The sequence below is a fragment of the Triticum aestivum genome, chromosome 4B (assembly GCF_018294505.1).
Source record: "Triticum aestivum cultivar Chinese Spring chromosome 4B, IWGSC CS RefSeq v2.1, whole genome shotgun sequence".
Taxonomy (NCBI): Eukaryota; Viridiplantae; Streptophyta; class Magnoliopsida; order Poales; family Poaceae; genus Triticum; species Triticum aestivum.
In genome coordinates this window covers 1,836,380-1,856,016 of record NC_057804.1, presented here as the reverse complement: position 1 = coordinate 1,856,016, position 19,637 = coordinate 1,836,380, and the positions used below count along the sequence as shown (strand labels likewise).

The 19,637-nt window shown below is 42.4% G+C and overlaps 1 protein-coding gene across 1 annotated transcript; it reads right to left on the bottom strand.

Moving 5' to 3' along the window:
• Nucleotides 1-12,828: 12,828 nt before the first annotated feature.
• LOC123090479 (probable 2-oxoglutarate-dependent dioxygenase SLC1) lies at nt 12,829-16,779 on the bottom strand. The gene is made up of 3 exons (XM_044511781.1): nt 16,147-16,779; nt 14,496-14,820; nt 12,829-13,458 (listed from the first exon to the last, which is right to left on the bottom strand). The coding sequence occupies exons 1-3, from the start codon at nt 16,734-16,736 to the stop codon at nt 13,210-13,212; spliced, it is 1,164 nt and encodes a 387-aa protein (XP_044367716.1). The 5' UTR covers nt 16,737-16,779; the 3' UTR covers nt 12,829-13,209.
• Nucleotides 16,780-19,637: the final 2,858 nt, after the last annotated feature.

The following is a 19,637-nucleotide window of genomic DNA, read 5'->3' as shown; positions in this document are numbered from 1 at the left end:
GAGGGGCCCACGAGGGTGGGGGGCGCGTCCAGGGGGGCAGATGCACCTCCCTGCCTCGTGGCCTCTTCGCTTCTTTCTTGACATCCACTCCAAGTCCTCTGGATCATGTTTGTTCCAAAAATAACTCTCCTGAAGGTTTCATTCCATTTGGACTCCGTTTGATATTCCTTTTCTGCGAAAGAAATAGGCAAAAAAACAGCAATTTGCACTGGGCCTTCGGTTAATAGGTTATTCCCAAAAATAATATAAAAGTGCTTAGTAAATCCCATTAAACATCCAAAACAGATAATATAATAGCATGGAACAATCAAAAATTATAGATACGTTGGAGACGTATCAGAGATCTTATGCTATGTTCCATGATTTGTTCGATAGCCACTTGAATCTGTTTCACCTCAATTTTGGAACAATAACATTGTTGCCAAAGAAGGTGGAACCTATTCGTATTGAGCAGTTTAGAACGATATGTCTTCTCAATGTAAGCTTTAAGATTTTTACAAAGGTTGGCATGAATAGGTTGACACGGATAGCCCATTTGGTTGTGCAACCAACTCAAACTGACTTCATGCCAGGATGACAAATCCTAGAAGGGGTTGTAGTCCTACATGAAATGTTGCACGGAATCCATACAAAGAAACTAGATGGTGTTATCTTCAAAGTGGATTTCGAAAAAGCGTATGATAAGGTCAAATGGCCCTTCCTCCAGCAAGCCTTACGTATGAAGGGGTTCAATGAATCTTGGAGATCTCAGGTGGATTCATTCATACAGAAAGCCAGTGTCGGGATAAAGGTCAATGATGACACAGGTCATTATTTCCAGCCACGTAAGGGGTTACAGCAGGGGGACTCCATGTCTCCTATGTTGTTTAACATTGTAGCGGATATGTTGGCAGTACTTATTGGTCGGGCTAAAGAGAGTGGCCAAGTAGGAGGACTCATCCCCCATCTTGTAGAGGGGGGTGTCTCCATTCTACAATACGCAGATGATACTACTATATTCATGGAACACGATCTTGCAAAAGCTAGGAATATGAAGCTTGTTTTATTCCTTTTTGAGCAATTTTCTGGGCAAAGAAGAACAAGACGATTACAGAAACTTGTTTGGTTGTGAAATGGGATCCTTACCATTTAGTTATCTAGGGATCCCAATTCATCATAGACGGTTGGTTAAGGAACAAGGAATGGAAATGTATAGAAGATATATTTGAAAAAAAAACTGAGCTGCTGGAAGGGCAAGCTAATGTCTTACCAAGGTCGGCTGGTTTTGATAAATTCGGTTTTGACGAGTTTGTCGATGTTCCTCTTATCTTTTTTTGAAGTACTGGTAGGGGTACCAAAAAAGACTAGACTTCTATAGATCCCGAATCTTCTGGCAAAGCGATGAGGCCAAGAAGAAATACAGACTGGCTAGATGGGATATCATGTGTAGACCAAAAGACCAGGGTGGTTAGGGATCGAAAATTCAGAGGTAAAGAATAGATGTCTGCTTAGCAAATGGCTATACACACTATCTACTGAGACCGAGTGCATGTGGGTACAAATCTTGTGGAATAAATACCTACACTCTAAGACATTGTCCCAAGTTAACGCAAGGCCAACGAACTCACCCTTTTGGAAGGGGTTAATGAGGACAAAAGTAACTTTTTTCCAACGGGTAAAGTTCCTAGTTGGTAATGGTACCGCTACTAGATTCTGGGAGGATACCTGGCTAGGAGAGACGCCTTTGGCTTTACAATACCCTTCCTTATATATATTGTGCAATGTAAGGAGGATTATGTCGCCACAGTATTAAATTCGGTACCACTTAATATCCAATTTAGGAGATCTCTTGTAGGGGAACGTTGGAATTCTTGGTTGCACCTGGTCCGTAGGTTGATGGATGTTCAACTTTCAGACCAGGCAGATACAATTAGTTGGAAGTTAACCAAAAATGGAATTTTCACTGTGAAATCCATGTATTTGGACTTAATTGATTCCGGGCCATTATCGAGGTCTTTGCACATATGGAAGATTAAAGTTCCGCTTCCGCATCAAAATCTTTATGTGGTTCGTCCACAAAGGAGTTATTTTGATCAAAGATAATTTGCTGAAAAGGAATTTGGTTGGTAACTCCAGGTGTTGTTTTTGTGATCAGAATGAATCGATTAAACACCTCTTTCTCCACTGTCTGCTTGCAAAGTTGTTATGGCAATCAATTCATATAGCTTTTAATGTTCATCCCCTAACGAGCATAAACACGTTATTTGGGACGTGGCTTAATGGAGTGAACATACACATAACTAAACATATTCGGATGGGGATATGTGCACTATTCTGGGCTATATGGAACACCAGAAATGATATGATTTTTAATGGGACAAAATTCACTATTTTTTTGCAAGTTATCTACAGAGCTTCAACTTGGATCCGTATATGGTCGTTACTCACTCATGCGGACTTCAGGGAGCTTTTGGATACTGGGTGCAACTGTTGGGAGACGGTAGAAAGGGCTATCTTCAGCCGATTTGGATAGCGAGCTAATAATAGGCTAGGTGTGTAGGCATCGTAGCCTGTTCTTTATCGCCGGGTGTGGCGTTTTACAGATTTATTTTTTCTCTCTGCTCGGTTTACGAGCTTCCTTGAAACTTAAGGCATTGTTATGTTTTTTAATAATATGGTAGCATACATCGATTGATGCAGAGGCCGGAGGTCAACCTCCTTTTCTAAAAAAATTATGGTGTTTTTTTTTCTCATGTTGCAACGCACAGGCTCGTATACATATTAACTAATTTCAGTCCAAGACAAAACAGTAGCTGACCTGAACTCCTGTGATGGGATGGTACTCAAGGTACGTACTTAATTTACGTCCCCATGACTCCTGTGATGAGATGGATCGAGCTGGGGAAGAAATATACCGAGTATTAGCTACAATAATATGTAGTTGATCTACCGCTTCCTCTTCTTCTTGCAGCTGCCGCCGTTGGTGGTTAACATTCCCCTTTCAGCGCCGCAACAAGAAGGAGGAGGAGGAGGAGGAGGAGGAGGAACTACTGCTGCTTCTGGTTTCATACTCTCCCTGAACACTGCGTCCAGCTCCTCCGCGGAGACGGAGATGGCTTCCGGCGGCATCTCAAGCAGCTGCCTCCTCCTCTTGCGCGGGGTCATCTTCCTCGGCGCCGGCGGGCAGATCATCTTGGCCTGAGACGGTGGCGAAGTGGGCGTGTGGTAGCCGTCGTCGGTCTTATGCTGCGTGGGCGAGGCCGCGGGATTCTCGAGAATGGCAGCGAGGAGTGGCAGTGGTAAGGCCGCCATGGATTAGTGCAAGCTAGCTAGCTACGTACTCCAGCTGAATTTAAGGTGCACGTACGAGTGCATGCCAAAGAAGCGTTTCATTGGATACTAGGCCCATGCACGCATGCATGCATGTAGCTAGCCGTTTGAGAGCTGAGCTGACCATGCATCCAATGCAATGCATGATTGACCTTGGATGCTTCGACGTACGTTGCAAATATATTGATTGGAGTGTTGTGCGTGCATGGCATGACTGAGTCATGGGGACGGATGGAAGCATCGATGGATCCGGACGGACCTACGTATATACGTCCAAAGGTGGTCGACCGGTCGAACCATGTAATGCATGCACGTGACCCATTTCGATTCTACCGGTCGGTTCCCCGCCCTAGGATTCCGGTCGGCCCACAATTCCGGAGGCAAGCACTCACGCGGATATCCCTAGCAAGAAAGAAAAAACACACATAGTAGATGATCTACAGACATGGATGATTTTTTTTCTATGTTCTTGGTATTGTTATGGCATGATGAATAGACCGAAATTGTGAGAAGCTTTTGCTCGCTTTGTGTGGAGTTATGCTGGTAGCCTCGTAGGGAAGCCAGTGAGTCAGCTTCAGGTGGCAAGCAGGTTCCGCATGATCGTCCTCTTAGCAGTGTGTTTGTACTCTTTTTACTAGCTCATTTCTATTATTTTTTGCAGGTGGCATGTTTTTACAAATTTTACCATGTGTCCATCATGATCGATCAGCTACTTTTTAGCATAAATAGCATGACAAGTTTTGCATATTTCATGGATTTGGGTAACTTGAGGGGGCGTATGAGGTTGACATCTACAGAGGGATGACAAGAAAATGGCCACTCTTAGCATATGAACTTGCAATATATTTTACTTAGTTTCTGTTATGGATTGGGGGGGGGGGGGGGGGGGGGGCAACTTCCGTTTTGCCCTAGCCGGCTGATTACGGACAATGCACTGTTGGCGTTTGAATGTGTTCATGCAATACATCAGGAGAAGAAGCCGGATGCTAGCTTTTGTGCATACAAGTTGGACCTATCTAAGGCATATGATAGGGTTGACTGAGGATTCTTGGAGCAAGTGATGGTCAGGTTGGGTTTTGCTCATCGGTGGGTGCAATGGATCATGACGTGTGTTACCACGGTGAGGTATACTGTAAAATTTAATGGAACTCTTCTTGAATCGTTCGCACCGGAGCGAGGCCTCCGGCAAGGTGATCCCTCATCGCCATTTCTATTCCTATTTGTGGCTGATGGGTTATCTGAGTTGCTCAAATAGGGAGTGAGAACAAATGTTATAGAGCTGCTGAAAATATGTCGTGGAGCCCCGGGGGTCTCGCACTTGCTATTTGCGGATGACACACTTCTCTTCTTCAAGGCGAACCAACAGCAGGCAGGGGCGGTGCAGGACATTATTCATGCTTATGAGAGTGCCACGGGACAGCTAATCAACCCGGCAAAATGCTCAATACTGTTTGGACAGTCGTGTCCACCTAATGTACAGGAAAATGTGAAACAGGCAGCTACAAATCATGAAGGATCAGTTTGAGGAGAAATACTTAGGACTCCCGACTCCGGAAGGCCGCATGCGTAAAGGGAAGTTCCAAAATTTGCAAGTAAAATTGATGAAGCGTATATGTATTTGGGGCGATGGATATATGGCTCAAGCTGGCAGAGAAGTGTTGATCAAGGCGGTGGCACAATCAATCCCCACGTATATCATGGGCGTCTTCAAGCTTCCATTCTCTGTGTGCGATGATCATACACGGATGGTCCGGAACTACTGGTGGGGCTCAGAGAAAGGGAAACGGAAAACTCACTGGATGGCTTGGGATCAAATCATCAAACCCAAAGCGATGGGCGGCATTGGGTTTCAGGATTACAGAATCTTCAATCAAGCACTCCTCGCTCGGCAGGCATGGCGTTTGTTGATCAACCCAGACAGCTTGTGTGCTCGGGTCTTGAAAGCGAAATATTATCCTAATGGGCGACTAGAGGATATTGTTTTTGCAGGCAACGCTTCATCGACGTGGCAGGCCATTACGTATGGACTGGAGCTCCTAAAAAAAGGTCTCCTATGGAGGATCGGTGACGGACAATCTGTTCGTATATGGCGCGATCCGTGGCTGGAGCGGCCAGTGTCGTACCGGATGATATCACATGTCGGAAGGTGCAGGCTTCGGCGTGTAGCTGAGCTGATGGACAATCGTGGCATGTGGAGAAGGGAGTTGCTGCAGCAGTACTTTACACAGCCAGACATCGTCAAGATTATCAAGCTGCGGCCCTCACCGAGGATGCATGATGTCCTAGCCTGGGGGCCGGATCCGAGAGGCATCTTCTCCGTCAAATCAGCCTATAAATTAGGGCTGGAGGAAAAACTGCGCGCATCTTCATGCGCGGCGAGCAGGGCACCGGACGGCAATCGTGTCGTCTGGACGGCATTGTGGAGGTGCCCTGCTCCACCTAAGGTACGGGTCTTTGGTTGGCGGATAGCAACTAATTCTTTGGCAACTATGGAAAATAAGCATAAAAGAAATCTGAAACATTCTGATGTTTGTGTCATGTGTGGCATCGAGCGGGAGGATACCTTTCACGCCATGTGTAGGTGCCCTATGGCGTGCGCCTTATGGGATGCTATGAAGGAGTCATGGCCTCTTCCGGACCTGCGGATGGTGTCCAATACCGGCGAAGAATGGCTTCTACATCTCCTGAATAACAGCACGGAATTGCAGCGCTTGGTCATTCTGATGACCTTTTGGCGAGCTTGGCACTGTCGGAACGAAGTCATACATCACAAACCGGCACCACAAATCGAGAGTTCAAGGAGATTTCTGAACAGCTACATCGACTCCCTGTTATGCATCAAACAGCAACCACAAGGAGACTTGGTGAAAGGGAAGATGGTGGTTCAGAAGGTGCCATAAGTGGTGAGGCAATCAGAGGTTCAGTCTAGTGTTACACCTGAATCTACATGGGTAAAACCACCACCTGGCTGGGTGAAACTGAATGTTGATGGGTCACATATCCCTGGTGAGTGTACTGGAGGTGCGGGCATGGTCTTGAGGGACGACACGGGTGCCATCATCTTCTCGTCGTGTCGGTTTCTTCGATCATGCCACACACCAAAGGAGGCGGAAATAGCAGCGTGTCTCGAGGGCACGTCCCTGGCGCTGCAGGGTACAGAGAAACCCATCATTGTGGAACTAGACTGTAAAGAAGGAGTGGTAGCTTTAAGGGACAACGGAGTTAACAGGTCTTCGTTGGCCGGATTTATCGAGGAGACGAAGAGGCTCTTGCATGGAGTACGGCGGCATGTTTTTGCCCACGTCCGACGCACGGCCAACATGGCAGCACATTGCATGGCTCAAAGAGGACGTACTAGCCAATGTACGATGGTTTGGTTGCAAGCTGGGCCTGATGATTTATGTTCTATTTGTGAAAACGAGTGTAAAAACATTACTTAATTAATGAATGCTCGTTTCACCCGCAAAAAATAAAATAAAATAAAAAGATAGGGGAGATGGTGAAGGGAGGGCATTAGTGGGGTGGAGTTGACAATCTCTTTCTTGAGATCGGGCAATTGGGGAGAACAAATTAGGCAAAGGGAGAAAGAAGGAAGAAGGAGGAGCAGGCTGTGAATGGGCAAATGTTCACGCGAGGGATGCTTGAATCTACGTTCGTTGGATATTAGCGTCCTTTTGAATTGGGTAGTCCTTGTAGTGGTCCTCCGGGCATCCTAGGTGGGTCGACCCATTGCACATATTGTAGCAAGCGGGATAACCGAGCATTGTAACAACCTGAGCTTCTGTTACTTGTTTTCTTCTGTTACTTGTTTTGATGGCCTTTTGTCCCGTCACCATGACACAAGGGCAAGTGATGTGATCTGTAGTGATGATCAAAGAAGATACATGGGAGCTTCTGTTACTTTTGATGGCCTTGTTGATCCCGATAATCTTGAAGCCCGTGCTTGTTGTGAGGCCTTCTCTTTGGCTTCTTATTTATATACCTCCAAAGGATTAAAGTGGTTACTGGTTGTATGGCAACCGTCACCCCTGATATTATTCATGCAATATACATTATTGAGATTTGAAAAAAGTGGTGAACTCTCAAAAAAATAATGTAACGACCACAGGTATAGTGAACCATGGTACTATAGGAAACAGGCTGATGTAGCAATCAAGCGATGTACCAAACATTTTTTTGAAAATGTGAATATTTTTGGAAAATGCCAATTGTTATTTTGGCAATTTAGCATTTTTGAAAACACAAACAAAAATTTAAATTTCTCAGTAGAAAATATGTATTTTTGACATTCCAAGCATTTTTTTTATAATTTCTAGACACTTTTTAAGAACATTTTAAAAGTTCCAAACAACAAAGAAATGGAACTAAAAAATAGATGAAAATCGATGGAGGAAAACAACATAGAAAGGAAAAACCAACATGAAATATTTTAGAATGTCCCAAAACCAGAGTAACGAGCAGCTATTGAATGTGCTGGCCCAAATTCTACTTTTTCGTGCGATTGGACAATTATTGACGCAGAATGTGTCAATTAGGAAACGTTGTCATACACGAATACTATATCTCGCCAATTGCAAGACCGTACACCGTCTCAAAGCAGGGGATTGCAAGATGTGTCGACCCAGTATATGTCTCTCGGAGGTGGTGTAGGAAGCTTCTGTGACCGGATTTAGAAACTTCTACATGATTATTTTTCTTTTCCGTTCTTATATATTTCTTCACCAATTTTCTTCATTTTCCTCAATATATTCTTTTTTCTTCCAGACATGTCTACTTTTCTGAATGCACATTGTACAATTTTAGTTTACACGTGGAACATTTTTTAGACACACGTCGAACATTTTTCAAATAGACGATGTAAATTTTTCCAAATACATATTTTGAACTTTATAGGACTATTTTAAAATACACATTAACGTAATTTTGCCTCGACGAAACATTCTTTGAGCTACGCAACCATTTTGTATATTGTACATGCATTTTAAAGAAGTCATGAACTATTTTTTGAAATGCATAAATATTTTAATTGTCATGACATTTTCTACATCGTAATTTTCTTCCTAAAAAATCCATAATTTTTTAACCACGTAAAACATTTTGTAAATTTCATGAACATTGTTTTTAACGATATTAACATTTTCCAAAGTTGCACGAATATTATTTACACTACATGAACATGTTTTTAACGTTGAATCAACATGTTTTCAAAATTTGAAGTAACGTAATGTTTTAAATACATATATTTCGAACATCTCAACATGCAAGAAAAAAAAAGGAAAACAAACAATAAAAATTAAGAAACAGAGATTAGCATAAGCACACAACTGGTCCGGCCCACTTGCCTATCACTTCAGAAGGCGAGGCTACCTAGACACGCCCGAGACTTCCGGCGAGAGGTATATCTGGTTTATAACGCGAAATCTTAAAGGTTATCCCTTGTAAAGGTTACTGCCCGGTTTCTCTGGTGCTGTATTGCATGTGTGTCACTTGCCGCAACCTGGGATTTTTTTTCCTTTTATTCATAGATTCGTTTTCAAAACGGTTTATCTCTAAAACTGTATGTCCAAATTCTATACAATTTTTACTATTGGATTTCTTGCGTGGAGATCTTAGAAACTAGATCCCATACAAAAAAAATTCCATTTTAAAAAAAATTCTAACAAAAAATGAAACTAAAAAAACAAATGAAAACCGGCAAAGAAAAACAGCAGATTAAGAACAAACCAACATTTTTCTTCGGGGAAAGAACAAACCAACATCAAACATTCTAGAATGTTTCTAAAGCAAAGTAATGAGGAGCTATTAAATGTGCCAGCCCAAATTCTAGTTTTCCATGCGATTGGACCATTATGGACGCAAAATGCGTCAAATAGCAAACGTTGTCCTTCTACACGAACACTATATATCTCACCTACTGCAAAACGACACACTGTCTCAAAGTAGACGATCACAAGATGTGTCGGCCCAGTATCCGTCTCTGTGAGGTGGTGTAGGAACCTTCTATGACCGGTTTTAGAAACTTCTACACGACGTTTTTTCTTTTCGGTTCGTATATGTTTCTCCACCAATTTTCTTCATTTGTTTCCTTTTTCCCAAGACATGAATACTTTTTTCAATGCACATTGTACAATTAGTTTAAAAATGGAACCTTTTTAGATACACACAGAAGATTGTCCAAATAGACGGCGTACATTATAAAAATATATGTTTTCAGCTTTATGGGGATACTTTTTTTTCAAATACATATTGAACAAAATTTTGGTGCCACGAAACATTTTTTATGAACTACATGAACATTTTTATATTGTATAAATGGATATGAAAATGTCATGAACTATTTTTTTTGAAATGCATAAATATTTTTTAAAATATCACAGACATTTTCCACCTTGTATGGTTTTTAAAAATCCACAACTTTTTTTGACAAACATAAAACATTTTTAAAATATCATGAACATTGTTTCTAATGGTAATAACATTTTTTCCCCAAAGTATTGAATGCACATTCGAAAAATGATCCTGTAGTGTAAAAAAATCATGCGACTTTGTTTTTTCCGAAAAATATTCACAAGGTTGCACCAGTATAGGTTACACTACATGAATATTTCTTGAACGTGCAATCAACACTTTTTCAAATTTTGAAGTAACATAACGTGTCAACATATAAAGAAAAAAACAAAAAGGAAAAACAAAATACACATTAACAAACAGAGATCGCGGAAGGACACCAGTAACAGATGCACACTACTGGCCTGGCCCACTTGCATATGGCTTAAGAAGGTGAGGCTACCTAGACACGCCCGAGACTTCCGGCGGGACCTAAATCTTGCTTATAGCGTCGAATCACTAGTTAAGGATTACTCCTTGCAAAGATCACTTCCTACTTTCTCTGGTGCTGGACTGCATGTGCGTCACTTGTCTCAATCTGGACTTTTCACTTTTATTCGTAGATTCATTTTTCAAAACGGTTTATACTTAGAACCGTACATCCAAATCCTGAACCATTTTCACCATTGGATTTCTCACGTCGAGGTCTTCGAAACTAGATCCATGTTAATAGTTTTGATGAACTATTTTAACGAATTAACAGAAAACCCTGGATACCCGAAAAGATAAAAACGGAAAAAAGCAAAAAGCAAAAGAAAAGAACCGGAGCCCAGAGTCACAATTGTATTTTCACTTTTTTTGTTGGGATGCATATACTGTGCTTTATCCTTTTTCCAGAAAAGCACAGGTTGTGCTTCTCACATACGCATGTCTGTGCTTCTCGCAAAAGCGCATGATATGTCTTTCCTTTCTTTTTGGTGGAAGTATAACTGTGATTTTCCCTTTCGGGAAGCACATCTATTCTTCTCGTGTAAGCACGAGTTCTGTTTCTCGTGTAAGCATAGGTTGTGCTTCTCTTGAAAGCACATCTAGTGCTTCTCGTGGTGCAGAAGCACAAACTGTGTATTTTTCTTTTTCTCGATGGAAGCATAGCTGTGCATTTTCCTTTTGAAAAGCACAATTATGCTTGTCGCAGAAGCAAGACCGTGCTTCACATAGTTATGCTTTTCCTTTTTCGGAGAGCACGATTGTGCTTCTCCCAGAAGCATATGTTGTGCTCCTCCTCAAAAAGCGATGCCTCCTAGGAAAAACCAAACAAATGAAATAAAACTGAAAAACAAATGCAGAAATAAAAAACAGAATCCCAAGGATGCGCCAAGAGTGCGATATGTGTCGGCGGCTGGGGCACCAGTTGGTGTGCTCTCATGCCAAAAAAGTGACCTTTGCAGGAGCCCTTCAAAGAATACCCTTGATTAGTTGCACGTACTACCACGTGAATAGGTCGTGCGATATGTGTCGGCAGCTGGGGCAGTTGGTGTGCTCTCATGCCAAAAAAGTGATCTTTGCAGGAGCCCTCCAAAGAATACCTTTGATTAGTTGCACGTACTGCCACGTGAATATGTCGGCATAGTAACATGTTTTCTCAGTTGTGCATCGTTCTGATCATTGCTCGTTTTGGGTTTTTTCTTCATCAGTTTTCTTTAGATTTTATTTTTTTATTCCATATACATCCATTTTTCTGTATCTTCTTGGTTTTCTCGGGTTTTATTTTTTTATTTTGGGGGGTTTCCTTAGTTTCTTTCTTAGTCTTCTTCGGGGGTTTCCAACACAAGTCTACATTAGGTACCTTTTTTAATAGATGTTTCACTTTTTTTAAAATACATGACTAACATTTTTTTTCAATATTATGTTTTGTTGATTATTTTCTTTTCACACACATTGTACATTTTTCATTGACATCAGAAACATTTTTATACACATAACATTTTTTTAAAATAGTTTTATGTCTCATTTTGATATACACCTTCCATATTTTATGTGTACATCAAAAACAATGTTTTGTAGATGTTTATCATTTTTTAAATACATGATTAACATTTTTATATTTATGTTTGGATTTCTACTTTTTCCGTACACATTGTACATGTTTTGTGTACAATAAAAATATTTTGTATACAATTTTAACACTTTATAAATACATGATTAGCATGTTTTAGCTTATGTTTTAATGTCTATTTTTTTCATACACATTGTAGTTTTTTACATACACCTTGTACTTTTTTGTATAAATCAGGAATATTTGTATAAACGGAGCAGCAGTGTTTCGTTGGTGAAAAAAAAAAACAAATTTGGCTTGACATTTGGGGGTAACATTTCGTGTTCATTTTTTTCACGGGCCGAAATGCTTAACCTTTTTGCCTCAAAATTTGCAGGTAGCATTTAGATGTGACTAACAACACATAAAAATTTTGTATTTATTTTTTAGAAATTTCAAAATATATTTTTGGCCCTGGGAGCACGTGCTCCTGGGAGTCGAATTAAATTTCCGAGAGTTTTGCTATTTCTCCAACTGGTGATAAATAACTACTCCCTCCAATCCTAATTAATTGACGCGGTCTTTATACAATGTCCACTCTAAAATTTTGATTTCTATAATGGCGTAAGTATAGATGGAGAAGAGGACTGCCATGAAGTCTAACTTGAAATAGTCAATTGTGAAAAAAAAAGAAACTACTTTGTTAAAAAACTAAAACTACCAAGCCCCTTATCATAAGTTGCCAATCAATAGGAAATGCTCCAATGCTAGAAGTTGTCTTTTTTCATACGACCATAAATTATTTTATTATTAGTCTTGAAACACGTGTGAAAAAACAAACGACATAATGGCTTTCGAGGGAGAGAACCAAATGATATATACACCAATATCGTTAGAACAGTCATCTCTATCTACACATTTCACAGGTCGACATTAATTTCCCCATTCCTTGAGGCAAGAAATTGCACAAGATTGAATCTGCCACACACATTACCACGTATTAAAGTGAAGCTCAATATGATTGTATCCGCTTGATGATATATTTTAAGCTAATAAAAGGGCCCTTTATCGGAAAAACATATTAAAGTGAAGCTGACATTTTAGACCATATATTCATCCATGCAAGTTTAAACCTCTTCAATCCTGGCGCAAGAGCATGGACATTAAAAACCAATTGTTCATCCTTGATAGTTAATTTTGCCGCAACAAATACTCATGATCAAAGAGGAACGGACTCTATATTCGCACATACATAGATACGGCCCCTTTCGAACAAAAAAGATACATAGATACCAAAATCAATACATACATCTTGAATGTGTCACAACACTAGCTAACTGTGTAGGGAGTACCATACATACATATATAACAACGTTCATCAATCGATGGACGTTCTTAATATAGTTAAATAGCTAAAAATCAAAAATGAACCAACCTAATTCATTAATAAGGGCACATTGGCAATCACAATCCTTTATAACCCTCCTCAATGGTCGGTTTGAATGATATCAATTAGTTAGCTCAGTCGATGACGATGATTACGTAGTGATCCTCCTAGACTGGAGGAAGGTCTTGTGTTTCCCCTCGGAGGAGGCGAGGTACTTGAGGAAGGTGGTCAGGTCAGTGTCCATATACCGCCGTTGGGTACCATCAGCGAGAAGCTCTGGCGCGGGACCGATTACCCGCTCTGGTGGAAGACTGTGTAGTGACGCCACCGAGATCCGCAATTGCGTTGAGTTCACTCGCACCCGGTGCAACACGCTCTTGTACCGCCCGTTGCTGAATATCTGCACACACATACATTTATGGAACATACCGTCAGGTAAGGAAGTTCAGGGCTTGTTTACTTCAAAGGTATTTCTTATAAAATTTATAGTTTTTTTTGTTTCAGGGAAAACTTTAGAGGGTTTGAATCCTCTTAATTCACTCTCATTGTTTTTCTATGGTACCATACTTTTTGGATTCCATAGGAATTAAGAAGACATGGCATCCCAATCCTTGTTTTTTCTTCTCTATTTTAATTAAGAATCATACAAGCTAAAAGGCCCCCAAAGTATATGCTTGTGGAGTGACGAGTGGCGTGAGCCGTAAGATGTGAGTGACATGCTGCAAATATTGAAATATGCTGGATTCATTGTTTCAAGTAAGAATCTTTTCGTCTTAATTAATAAATTAATTACGAGGAGATGCACCTTTGCTTAATGCGCAAAAGAAGAAGCATGGTAGTGCTGGTTTGCTTACAGAAAGCAAAAGTTGAGCATATATGCATATGTATATTGTGGAGTGATATGATGGAGCAAAAGTCAAAAGACTTGCTATACATATATTGCTTATCTTAAATTATCTTATCTTTCCATGTGAGTTGAACTAGCTACTAGAGTATGATCAAAGACTATAGTCTATGCATGCATGCTGCTTAGCTAGCGTAGCTAGCTTCTTGGAACTGAAACTTTTGTCAACTAGACGCGTCGGCTACCTGATTGACTTTTCAAGCTAGTTTCTTCCATACTCCTACCATATATTTGTCTGCCATCATTAATCGTCGGGCTATCTAGCAAGCAATCTAGGCTACACATTTGTTAATTAGCACAAACATAGGCCGGTCTGATTTGCCTTGATTTGATTGCTCAGCTAAGTATCTTTATTTATAATCGGCAAAAACAGACGCCATTTCGGTAGTTCTACACTATTTTGCTAGAGCTACCAGTTATGTGCATTCCAAATATGCAGAGGTCGGGGCTAAACTTTTTATCTTTTGCGGTTGCATCGAGATCTCCATGATGGGAAGATGTGTATGCCTGGAGAGATGTGTGTATGTACGAACCTCGAGGTGATCGCCGACGTTGACGATGAGGGCTCCGGGGAGGGGGTCGACAAGGAGCCAGTCGTCGTCGCCCTGGCAGACCTCGAGGCCGTTGACCTGGTCCTGGAGGAGGAGGGTGAGGAAGCCATAGTCGGAGTGCGGCGGCATCCCTAACGTCAGCTCCGGCTCCGGGCACGCCGGGAAGCAGTTGACCATCATCATCTGCGTCCCGCAATCGAGCTCCTCCAGCACGCCCTGGCCGGTGATCCCCATCGCCTCCAGCGCCGCCTTCATCAGCTCCCGGAACAAACCCTGGTTGGCGCGGGCGTACACCGACATCACCTCCCTGCAACAACAGAGGGCCCACACGCCAGTGCTGAGGGTGGTGGTAGAAAGTGAAAGGAAAATAACAGTAACATACTACATCCATGATTGGATTGGCAGGCGACAAAGTGAATATATGTAGTGGTGGATCTTCCTGGGGATTTGATTCGTTTTTATCTATCTATCCCATTCCTATGCCTTGCCGCCGGCCGTCCAGCCGGAAAGTAGTTTGTTTTGTGGCGTGGCTCCTGGTGACTGAGACTGACACCTACGATGCACAAGGCTGCGCTCTCTCTTTGTTTCTCTCAATTATTTGCTGCTAGACTAGATACCCTCTATGTTTGGATTGGGATTTGGATTGGGATTTGGTTGCATCAGCAGACAGCATATGTTTGTCAATACAATCCTGCTATACGTACGATTCAACACTCATACGATTAGAGACAGCCCAAGATAATTCAGTTTGTGGGCCACACCATGCAACAAATTTTACAGTCTAGTCGTACAGGTGTCCGACAAAAAAGTATTGTACGCATAGCAATTTCGATGTCAATATGTGTGTGGTGTAGGTGTCCACTTCAACTCTATCTTTCACTACCACGGTCAGATTTCTGCGGATTGGGATTGTGATGGAATTGGCCTGATTTTTTTATCCCCAAGAAGGAATAAAAGCAGTGTGATGCTTCTACTGCTTTAGTTTACTGCCTTGTTAACTTTTGTTGTTATCAGGAGTATCTCTTTCTTGTAAATCCCTCCTATGTGCATGCACCTCCTACTCACACTACAAAAATACTATACAAGAAGAATACTATTACTACTATCCCAAAGCAAGTGACTTCCACAACCACACAAATTAATTACTACTACAAAATATAATAACTAAAGCAAGTGAGTTCCACAACCACACAAATTAACTATACCGACAGAATAATCTTACTGGCCAGTGATGCTATTCATAACACAATATTTTTGCATGTTTTACATAAAATAGTTTTTATAGACATATATATCTTCTTACGTACTCGTTTGACTTACGCCATAAGATAACATTTATGGAACGTAAAAGTATGATCCAGTGATGTTAAAATAGAGGGGTGAAGAATAGGGCGGCCCTACATATGATCGTAGTAATACTACCAGCTAGCTTAGTGGCAGGCAATACCAAATTATTTCTAAATACTCCAACGCCATACATAGGGCGACAAATCATATGGTCATATATATATACACCATAATCACATCATCATCGCCATGTATGGCTACTACTAAGTAAGTAAAGAAATGCGTTGATTAACTTGGTGATTAGTGACAGCTTAGTACAAGTAAGTAGCATTGCCATCGTATATACCTGAGGTCGGATGGGTTGTGTGGCCAGGACGGCAGGACGTCGTCGAGCCTGGCCGGGTTGCAGAGCAGCTTGAGGAAGTCGCGCCAGCAGAGCACGCCGTCGTTGAGCTGGTTGAAGCTGGTGCCGTACCGCACCGGCGCCCGGATGTCGGGGGACATGTGCGCTGCCCGCTCCTCGAACGGCAGCGCGAAGAAGCGCGCCGCCACGTCCAGCATGGCCCTTGCCTTGTCGCCGGCGCCGTGGTTCACCGCCTGGAAGAAGCCCAGGTCGCGGCAGGCAGCGTCGACCCGGGCCAGCTCCGCGGCGCGCTCGGAGGGGGCAGTGGAGCGGAGGCGCGCCATGTCGATCACCGGGATGCCGCGCGGTGCAGCCGGGGGCGCCGGGCGGTCGGAGGGCGGCAGCACGTAGCGCGGCGGGAGGGCCGTCACCCCGCGCTCGCACAGGTGCCGCACGCCCTTGTTGGGCTCCTCCGACGACGAGGAGGAAGACGCCGGTGCCTTGCAGGTGGTTGACGCGAGTTGCTGCTGCTGTGAATGGCCAGCATGGCTGCTGCTGCTGCTGGTCTCGGCGGCAGCGGCGAGGATCGCCATTGATCGAAGCGAGAAGAAGGTCGGGTGTGATGGAAGAGTACGACCTGCGGCTGAGTTGGATGGAGAGCAGAGGAGGGGCGAGGGTATTTATAGGCCGGAGGAAGAAGAAGCAGATGCAGAGGAGGAGCTCTGCTTTCCATTGCTGCGTTGACCCACCCACATCGGAGGGACGACACGTGTAGCTGACCTGTCTGTCCACGTCGGAGGACGAGACGCCCCAGGAGCTGCTACGTGCACCTCCTAGCTCCTACCTACACTACACTACACGACTACTACCTCTGACCTGACCTGACTGTTGATAGTTGAAAGAAAACACATGCTCATCCAATCACTTTCTTGGAAAAAAAGGGTCTACTTTCTTTCCTGTAGAAAAACCACCATATCTCATCTTTGACCGCTTTGCCTGCCGCTTGTTTTCAAAATCACGCCCACAGCTTTCGAAAATAAATTCTTCAAGAGTTTTTTCGAAAGGAGAGGCAAAAGATTTGCGTCATCGATTGACTAAGCGCAAGCTCCATGTATACATGCACACATTCATACATATGAGTTGACTATACATTGCTCTTGTCCTTCCCTTGTCGTAAACGGTTATGCCTTGCAACCGAAATTCACGTGTATGTACATACCCGACCCCATGATCTACACGTACGGAATTTTTAGCATGTTTCATACTTATTTATACACACACCTATGAATTTGTTACTTTTCTTTTTGTAAACTCGGTGACCCAAGGTGGCATTGGTTCTTAACCCCCACCGTACGATCCGTGGTGTGTGGTTAACAAGTGAGAATAAAAGAATTTTGATGATAAATAGTATGCTATTGCGTTGTAGCATATGCTACACACACATAATAGTATATGTAGGCGACACTACATGTCATGCTTACATACCGCGAACAAGAAACAACCACTGAGACCAGAGGCGGACGTTTGGCTCTCAGGTGCATACGGATCCGATATTTTTTTAAAATAATAGGAGTTATAGAAAAAGTCAAAAATTCTAAAACTCTTTTGCAACAAACATCAGCAAGTGGTATACTGGTATAATAAGTTTTGCCAAGGAATACATGTCAGGGTATTGTGGACGAAAAAACAACAACACCATATACAAGTTACTATTTACGCTTTTAGTCCTTTGAAGTTTTTTTTATTTTTGCATAGAAGTCAACTGGAGTTTTTTTTCCGTCAAAATGTTTTTATATGGGTACAAAATAAGATCAAGTTTGTTCCCAAATGGTTTGAATTTTTGTTGACTTTTTTGTAATCACTATATTTTTTCCCTAGCTATATCATGTGCATATGCACCCGATAGAGCCCAGAGGTACTATATACACAGTGATGAATATATCAAAGTGACATGTCAAGCTTACATATACGACGAATAGGAAACGACCACTGAGGCTGGTCTAGCATGATATATAGACAGTGATGGCGCGATATATATATACCCACCCATGATCTCACCTCCACCACAAATCTTGAGTTGAGTTGAGATGAGATTTTTAGTGCCTAGTAGGCGTTGTGTCAATCTGTGACTTGTGTTTCCAAAGGTAGCATATAGCAATAGCAACGGCTCATAGTACTATACCATGCATGCAATGCATCTGCTAACAGATGATGCGCGGGAAAAAAATGCATCAGATGCGGCAATGATTGAGGCCCTAGCAAAGGAAAGGAGATTGGTCCCGGTCGACCGTCGGATTATTTTCCAGATTCCGGCTGCTGCGTGTGCCCGCGCACCGCCACACACGTACGCCCGATCACTTTGCTTGTTCCATCGACAGGATCCATGCAAGATCTTTCTTGGCATTTCTTTCTTTTTTACAGCTAGCTAGCTAGCTGCTTTTGTTTGTTCGGTCTCTTTGTTATGTATATCTTCCTATCCTAGAGAGGTATATTTATATGTGCCACACTTTTGTGTCGACATTTCCAAGCAATAAGTGATTCCCCGGTTAATATTTAATATGTATTTTTCCTCTCCAATCGTAAATAGATAAGATAGATGACATCATACAAAATGTGCGGTAATTATTATTAATTTAATTTTTTTACTGCTTCTAATCAATAGTTACAAATATAGTGGCATGTGCATCGGCAAAGTGAAAATTGCACCATTACATTCGCCCTGGAAAGTATTATCGTGATGCGGAATCTCATAAACGTCTTGCTAGCACGCAACTATATACGAGTATATATGAAAAATCCAACGATGCTCATTGGAGAATGCAGACCATGTCTTAGGACAAGGGGGGGTGGGGGGGGGGGGGGGGGGGTGGTCAGCGTTTTGTTTGAAATGGAATTTGTTTATCACTTATTCACGTCTTCTCTTAAAAAAGTTAATAAAAATGTGTATGAAAGAAAAACTAGTATGCCACTATAGTACTTAGATTTTCCACACAAAAAGTTCTACTTAAATGCTGGTCTCGGCCTTTTTCGGAGTCGTGGGCATGGGCGAGACGTCGCTCTCATCCATGTCAACAAAATCCTACATGACATGACGAAGAGATCGGCGACCTATAGCGTGCTCTGAATGATTGATAGCCGCTAATATAGGATCACATGATATACATAGCTTATGCTTAGCTATGATCTAGCTCTAGCTAGGGCATTGATCCAATATGCATGCACATATTGAAAAGAAAATAGAGATGCCAAGTGAATTCAGCTGGCACGCATGACAAGAAAGAAATGGCAAAAGGCGCGGGCCGGCAAAATTAATCTCATTCTTCTTTCTTTTCTATTTTTGGTCATGTACCCCTCGCGTCGCCTCCCCCCCCCCCCCCAGGCGGCGCCAGGGGCCCCGAAACCCTAGCGCCGCCAGCTCCCTCTTGCCGCCTCCTCCTGCCGTCGCTGCCGCCGGCATGGGCCGTGGTGGCGGCGGGCCCGATGCCGAAGGTTTC

Coding starts and splice junctions, on each gene's coding strand:
- LOC123090479 (XM_044511781.1), bottom strand. CDS start 16,736: ATGGCGATCCTCGCCGCTGCCGCCGAGACCAGCAGCAGCAGCAGCCAT. Junction 14,821..16,146: donor CACAACCCATCCGACCTCAG/GTATATACGATG, acceptor CTGTTGTTGCAG/GGAGGTGATGTCGGTGTACG. Junction 13,459..14,495: donor ACGTCGGCGATCACCTCGAG/GTTCGTACATAC, acceptor ATGTGTGTGCAG/ATATTCAGCAACGGGCGGTA.